At 37.0% G+C, this 9,004-nt stretch overlaps 1 protein-coding gene across 1 annotated transcript in view; it reads left to right on the top strand.

Moving 5' to 3' along the window:
• The window catches only part of col12a1b (collagen, type XII, alpha 1b), a 257,397-nt gene that overhangs the window by 210,290 nt on the left and 38,103 nt on the right, over positions 1-9,004 (top strand). The window contains 5 exon segments of the mRNA XM_055149744.1: positions 1-32; positions 1,025-1,148; positions 1,249-1,392; positions 6,289-6,453; positions 6,535-6,573. The exon segment at positions 1-32 is cut by the window's left edge and continues 108 nt beyond it. Coding sequence (XP_055005719.1) covers positions 1-32; positions 1,025-1,148; positions 1,249-1,392; positions 6,289-6,453; positions 6,535-6,573 — 504 coding nt within the window.

Below are 9,004 nucleotides of genomic sequence, written 5' to 3' on the forward strand. Positions count from 1 at the left end.
CCTTCGATGTCGTTGGCCCCTCCGGCATGCAGGTCAGAAACACAACCAAAATAAGACCAAAACACGACCAAAACATGACAAAAACACAACCAAAACATGACAAAAACACAACCAAAACATGACAAAAAACACAACCAAAACATGACAAAAACACAACCAAAACATGACAAAAACACAACCAAAACATGACAAAAACACAACCAAAACCTGACAAAAACACAACCAAAACATGACAAAAACACAACCAAAACATGACAAAAACACCACGAAAAAACAACGAAACCATGACAAAAACACAATGAAACCACGATGAAAACACAACGAAACCAGAACCAAAATGCAACCAAAATGAAACCACGACCAGAACATGACAAAAATAGGAAAAAAAAAGACAACAAAATCACAACCAAACACAACGAAACCAGGATGAAAACGCAGTCAAAACACGACCAAAACATGTCAAAAACACGACAAAAACACAAACGAAACCACAACCAAAATACATAAGAAAACACAACAAAAACATAACGAAAACACATCCAAAATACATACGAAAAATACAAAATACGACACGAAATCACAACGAAAAACAACGAAAATACATACAAAACATACATACAAAAACACATACAAAATACATACAAAAACACAACGAAAACACAACAAAATACATACAAAATACATACGAAAACACGACAAAAACACAACGAAAAACACATCCAAAATACATACGAAAACACAAGAAAACCACAACAAAAACACCACCAAAACACAATGAAACCACGACCAAAGCATGACAAAAAATACGATGAAAACACAACCAAAACGCAACCAAAACATAACTACAGAAGAGGAGCAGGTCAGAAACAAGACAAAAACAAAAACACAACCAAAACACAAGGAAACCACGACAAAACCACGACCAAAACAAAATTAAAACACAACCACAGAACAGGAGCAGGTCAGAAACACGAATGAAAAGCAGAGACGGAGCAGATGTGACTCAGACATGATCTTTGTGCAGGTGTCGTTCGTCCAGTACAGCGACGACGCAAAGACCGAGTTCAAACTGAACGCCTACGCCGACAAAGGCATCGCCATGGCAGCGCTTCACCACATCCGCTACCGAGGAGGAAACACCAAAACAGGTACGAAACACCAGAACAGAAACACCAGAAGAGCGAAGGCGTGTGGAGGACGAGGGGGCGGGTACAGCGACTCTGATTAACCCTGGTTTTTGTCTGCCAGGCGTGGCCCTGAAACACACGTATGAAAAGGCGTTCTCGATGGAAAACGGGATGAGGAGGAACGTTCCCAAAGTGGTGGTGGCCATCACGGACGGACGCTCCCAGGACGACGTGAAGATCAACGCCGCCAAGCTCCAGCACGCAGGTACAAGTACACAAACAGAACTACAAATACACAAATACACAAATATAAACTCCAACACGCAGGTACAAATACACAAACAGAACTACAAATACACAAATAGAACTACAGATACACAAACAGAACTACAAATACACAAACAGAACTACAAATACACAAATAGAACTACAAATACACAAATAGAACTACAAATACACAAATAGAACTACAGATACACAAACAGAACTACAAAACACAAATAGAACTACAATACAACAGAACTACAAACAACAAATACACAAACAGAACTACAAATACACAAATACACAAATAGAACTACAACACGCAGGTACAAATACACAAACAGAACTACAAATACACAAATAGAACTACAGATACACAAACAGAACTACAAATACACAAATAGAACTACAGATACACAAACAGAACTCCAACACGCAGGTACAAATACACAAACAGAACTCCAGCACGCAGGTACAAATACACAAACAGAACTACAAATACACAAATAGAACTACAAATACACAAACAGAACTACAACACGCAGGTACAAATACACAAACAGAACTACAACACGCAGGTACAAATATAACTCCAACACGCAGGTACAAATACACAAACAGAACTACAAATACACAAATACACAAATATAACTCCAACACGCAGGTACAAATACACAAACAGAACTACAAATACACAAATACACAAATAGAACTACAACACGCAGGTACAAATACACAAACAGAACTACAAATACACAAATAGAACTACAAATACACAAATAGAACTACAAATACACAAATAGAACTACAAATACACAAATAGAACTACAAATACACACACAAATAGAACTCCAACACACAGGTACAAATACACACAAATAGAACTACAAATACACAAAAGATACACAAATACAAATACACAAATAGAATACACAAACTACACAAATAGAACTACAAATACACAAATAGAACTACAACACGCAGGTACAAATACACAAATCACAGAAACTACAATACACAAATAGAACTACAAATACACAAATAGAACTACAAATACACAAATAGAACTACAAATACACAAATAAACAACACGCAGGTACAAATACAAATTACAAATACACAAATAGAACTACAAATACACAAATAGACTACAAATACACAAATAGAACTACAAATACACAAATAGAAACTACTACAAAATACACAAATAGAACTACAAAACAAATAGAACACAACACAGAACTACAAACTACAAATACACAAATAGAACAACACAACAGGTACAAATACACAAATAGAACTACAAAATACACAAATAGAACTACAAATACACACAAATACACAAATACGAAACAGAACTACAAATACACAAAACACTAAATAGAACTACAACACGCAGGTACAAATACACAAACAGCAAATACAAACTACACAAATACACAAATAGCAACTACAAATACACAAATAGAACTACAATACACAAATAGAACAAATACACAAAATAGAACTACAAATACACAAATAGAACACATACTACAACAGAACAAATACAAATACACAAATAGAACTACAAATACACAAATAGAAGAACAAATAACAAATAGAACTACAAAATACACAAATAAACTCCAACACACAGGTACAAATACACAAAACAGAACTACAAATACACTAAATAGAACTACAACACGCAGGTACAAATACACAAATAGAACTACAAATACACAAATAGAACACACAAATAGACAAATACACAAATACAAATACACAAATAGAACTACAACACGCAGGTACAAATACACAAACAGAACTACAAATACACAAATAGAACTACAAATACACAAATAGAACTACAAATACACAAATAGAACTACAAATACACAAATAGAACTACAACACAACAAATAGAACTACAAATACACAATAGAACTACAAATACACAAATAGAACTACAAATACACAAATAGAACTACAACACACAGGTACAAATACACAAATAGAACTACAAATACACAAATAGAACTACAAATACACAAATAGAACTACAAATACACAAATAGAACTACAAATACACAAATAGAACTACAACACGCAGGTACAAATACACAAACAGAACTACAAATACACAAATACACAAATATAACTCCAACACACAGGTACAAATACACAAACAGAACTACAAATACACAAATAGAACTACAAATACACAAATAGAACTACAAATACACAAATAGAACTACAAATACACAAATAGAACTACAAATACACAAATAGAACTACAAATACACAATAAACTACAACACGTACAAATACACAAACAGAACTACAAATACACAAATACACAAATAGAACTACAACACGCAGTACAAATACACAAACAGAACTACAAATACACAAATAGAACTACAAATACACAAATAGAACTACAACACGCAGGTACAAATACACAAATAGAACTACAAATACACAAATAGAACTACAAATACACAAATAGAACTACAAATACACAAATAGAACTACAAATACACAAATAGAACTACAAATACACAAATAGAACTACAACACGCAGGTACAAATACACAAATAGAACTACAAATACACAAATAGAACTACAAATACACAAATAGAACTACAACACGCAGGTACAAATACACAAATAGAACTACAAATACACAAATACACAAATAGAACTACCAACACGCAGGTACAAATACACAAATAGAACTACAACACACAAATACACAAATAGAACTCCAACACACAGGTACTACAAATACACAAATAGAACTACAAATACACAAATAGAACTACACAAATAGAACTACAACACGCAGGTACAAATACACAAACAGAACTACAAATACACAAATAGAACTACAAATACACAAATAGAACTACAAATACACAAATAGAACTACAAATACACAAATAGAACTACAACACGCAGGTACAAATACACAAACAGAACTACAAATAACAAAAGAACAAATACAACAAAGAACTACAAATACACAAATAGAACTACAACACAACTACAAATACACAAATACAAACTACAAATACACAAATAGAACTACAAAATACACAAATACACAAACAGAACTACAAATACACAAATAGAACTACAAATACACAAATAGAACTACATACAACTACAAATACACAAACAGAACTACAAATACACAAATACACAAATATAACTCCAACACACAACAGGTACAAATACACAAACAGAACTACAAATACACAAATAGAACTACAAATACACAAATAGAACTACAAATACACAAATAGAACTACAAATACACAAATAGAACTACAAATACACAAATACACAAACAGAACTACAACACGCAGGTACAAATACACAAACAGAACTACAAATACACAAATACACAAATTATAACTCCAACACGCAGGTACAAATACACAAACAGAACTACAAAACACACAAATAGAACTACACAAATACACAAATAGAACTACAACACGCAGGTACAAATACACAAACAGAACTACAAATACACAAACAGAACTACAAATACACAAATACACAAATAGAACTACAACACGCAGGTACAAATACACAAACAGAACTACAAATACACAAATAGAACTACAAATACACAAATAGAACTACAAATACACAAATACACAAACAGAACTCCAACACGCAGGTACAAATACACAAACAGAACTACAAATACACAAATACACAAATATAAACTACAAATACACAAATAGAACTACACAAACAGAAACTACAAACACAGTACAAATACACAAATAGAACTACAATACACAAATACACAAATAGAACTACAACACACAAATACACAAATAGAACTACAACACACTATTTTAATATTATTTATAAAATCTGTTGTTTCTGATTTTTTTTCCAAGGCTGGAAATCCCACCCAGACCCAGAGTAAGAAAACACTCAGTAGTAGTAGTAGTAGTAGTAGTAGTATAGTAGTAGTATTTGTAGTAGTATTTGTAGTAGTAGTAGTATTTGTAGTAGTAATAGTACTTTTTTTGCAGGTTACAGCGTGTTTGCCATCGGCGTGGCGGACGTGGACAGTAGTAGTAGTATTTGTAGTAGTATTTGTAGTAGTAATAGTACTTTTTCTGCAGGTTACAGCGTGTTTGCCATCGGCGTGGCGGACGTGGACAGTAGTAGTAGTATTTGTAGTAGTATTTGTAGTAGTAATAGTACTTTTTCTGCAGGTTACAGCGTGTTTGCCATCGGCGTGGCGGACGTGGACAGTAGTAGTAGTATTTGTAGTAGTATTTGTAGTAGTAATAGTACTTTTTCTGCAGGTTACAGCGTGTTTGCCATCGGCGTGGCGGACGTGGACAGTAGTAGTAGTATTTGTAGTAGTATTTGTAGTAGTAATAGTACTTTTTCTGCAGGTTACAGCGTGTTTGCCATCGGCGTGGCGGACGTGGACAGTAGTAGTAGTATTTGTAGTAGTATTTGTAGTAGTAATAGTACTTTTTCTGCAGGTTACAGCGTGTTTGCCATCGGCGTGGCGGACGTGGACAGTAGTAGTAGTATTTGTAGTAGTATTTGTAGTAGTAATAGTACTTTTTTCTGCAGGTTACAGCGTGTTTGCCATCGGCGTGGCGGACGTGGACAGTAGTAGTAGTATTTTGTAGTAGTATTTGTAGTAGTAATAGTACTTTTTCTGCAGGTTACAGCGTGTTTGCCATCGGCGTGTGGCGGACGTGGACAGTAGAGTAGTAGTAGTAGTAGTAGTATTTGTAGTAGTAATAGTACTTTTTCTGCAGGTTACAGCGTGTTTGCCATCGGCGCCATGGCGCGGCGTGGCGGACGTGGACAGTAGTAGTAGTAGTAGTAGTATTTGTAGTAGTAATAGTACTTTTTCTGCAGGTTACAGCGTGTTTGCCATCGGCGTGGCGGACGTGGATTTCTCTGAGCTGCAGCAGATCGGCTCCAAACCGAGCGACCGTCACGTTTTCGTGGTGGACGATTTCGACGCCTTCAACACGATCAAAGAAAACCTGATCACGTTCATCTGCGAGACGTCCACTTCCTGTGAGTACGGCGCACGCAGGAAGTGCCCCCCCCCCTCGCCCGTGACCCTTTCACACTAAAAGCCTCTGTCCTTCTCCACAGCCTGTCCGCTCATCTACCTCAACGGCTTCACGTCTCCAGGTCAGTGTGTTCACGCGCTCAAGCTCAGAGTCAAACTTTAACACTTCCACAACCATTTTAGAACATTTATCCTCGCCTGGATTTTTTTTCTTAACTTTGAATTTGAATTTATTTGATTTTGAGTTCATTTGTTTGGAGGATCAGCCCCTTCAGAGTCTCGCCAGTTCGTTTTGGAGGAGTCCTCATAGTTACAACAACAAAAGACGGATACAGAAGTGCAGACAGTTATGAAATGTAAATTCAAATAAACATCAAAACATCAATAAATCTAATCTGAACAAAAAACAAACAACAAACAAAAAGACAGAATTCAAATATAGTCACAAAATGCAACAAGATGAACGACAAAAATTCAACAAAATGATCAAAAACAATGACACGGGTTTTGTGCTTAAATCTCCCCATTTTACCCCTATTGAAGTGTTATACATCTTTTTTTTCACTACAATCTGTTATTTCACGATCTGCTGCTGGAGTCGTGTCACGTGGCTGGAATAAAAACTACAGGACCACAAATACACATGAAAAAAATAAAATAAAAATCACACTCTTTCACACAAAACACAGCAAACATGTAAAAACAACTTTTCTGGACATAAAAAATGTTGAATTTAGGACTTGAGCTACAAAAATGTAAAATATCAAGTCTGTAAATAAACAAAAAATCTCCTTTTTGCCTCAAAACAAAAAAAATAAAAATACTGTAATGGCCTCGTGACTTGACTGGTGCAGGTCATGGAAACAGCTGGAGTCAGGTCCAGGTCACAGAGACACATCACGTCCTGTATTTCCATGAGGTTTATTACATTTGGATTTGGACATTTTGCCTGAAATAAACCTGAAAATAAAAATAATAAGAGATGCACAATTACCCCTCACTACCAAGGTGTGTAATTTGGCATTTATTTGAGACTTTTTTCAGTTGTTCTGAACACAGACGCTCAGAGCATCGACCGTTTTGACTCAACACACTCTTTGACAAAGTTTGGACCAATCAAAATGGACGGAGCGACTGAGTTTGGACCAAAACAGAGTTCCTATTGGTGGTTTTCAGATTTTAGATTGTGGTGAAAGAAAACTAAATTCCCAAATATGGAACTTGATCATTTCTATTATTGACTTGACCCAGGACCCTGATGCCCTGCAACAAAAATCTAGGGTTGAATAATATTAATTATAAGATGTCCCCAACTGTATTAACTCATATTGACCTACAGCAGTGGTGCTCAATACGTCGATCTCGATCTACCAGTCGATCTCCAAGGTCGTGTGGGTAGATCGTCGTGTCTCGTCTCGGACTCGCGTTTGGACTCGGTCTTGTCTCTCACTCGAGGTCTGATCATATTTGATTCCGGCCGCTGCTGTTGGTAATAAACTTGTAGCGGGTGCAAGCGTGTTACCTGTTGTAGTACTCGGTGTAGAAGTGTAGTAGTGTAGTAATAGTAGTACTTGTAGCGGGTGCAGGAGCGTGTGGGGCGTCTCAGTGCAGCCTGTGCGCTCATTTGAAACCCGCGGAGACTCTACGGCGCATCACAAACACACACGCTCCCTATGCACGGCTCGTCTGCGACAGCGTGTGCCCTCGTGTACCAGCGTGCATCACAGGGCAGGTTCAACTTCCTAAACATCCTACCTGTCCACCTGCCTCACGTCAGCACGCCGCCCCTCGCCTTTTCACGCTCTCGCTCCTTCCTGCGTACAGCCAACACAAGCCCCTCCCACAGTGCGGCTGATTAGAAGAACAAGACCAAACGTGAAGCAAAAACCAGTCTAAATTTGTGTTCCAGTGTTGGCACAAAGCAGGTCTACAGCATAGAGCGGATCTACAGAACAGACCTACTGCCACATTTGGCTGAAGTTTGTCTAACAAAAGTGACAAATGCATCTGTGTGTTTGTCACGATGTGCGTTTGGTTTGGTAAACGTGCAGAGGCTGGTAAATATCACTGCAAAACCACAAAAGAATGAAACTCCAGTTTGGAACTTTAAAAAACAGGTTTAAAAATCTTCCTTCACTTTTTTCACAGTTTTGTGTAAAGTGCCAGAGGAAGTTCTCTTAAAGAAGAGGTTCTCAAACTGTGGGGGAGGGTCCAGAAAAGGGCCACAGAGTGTTTCAGTGCAGTTTGTTTGACTTTGTATTAGGTAGATCTTTTTGACTTGGTCATTTTGTAAGTAGATCACATGATGAAAAAGTGTGAACACCTCTGATCTATAAAATGCTGTGATGTCGTCTGAAACCCAACTATTGGACACTCGTTTTCCCTACATCATCACGCAGCATGTGACGCAGGATAATGCCGGAAATAACTCTAAGCAAATCTAACCCAAGCGGCGGATTTCAAAATGTTGGTTCATTCAAATCAATGGTGTCGAGCTCAGTGTCTCATGTTCCAGATTCTCCTTTAGCCCGGTGAGGTTCTTCCGGTGGCTCT

This window comes from Boleophthalmus pectinirostris, unplaced genomic scaffold (genome assembly GCF_026225935.1).
Source record: "Boleophthalmus pectinirostris isolate CB_2022bp ecotype Guang Dong unplaced genomic scaffold, ASM2622593v1 HiC_scaffold_13, whole genome shotgun sequence".
Taxonomy (NCBI): domain Eukaryota; kingdom Metazoa; phylum Chordata; class Actinopteri; order Gobiiformes; family Gobiidae; genus Boleophthalmus; species Boleophthalmus pectinirostris.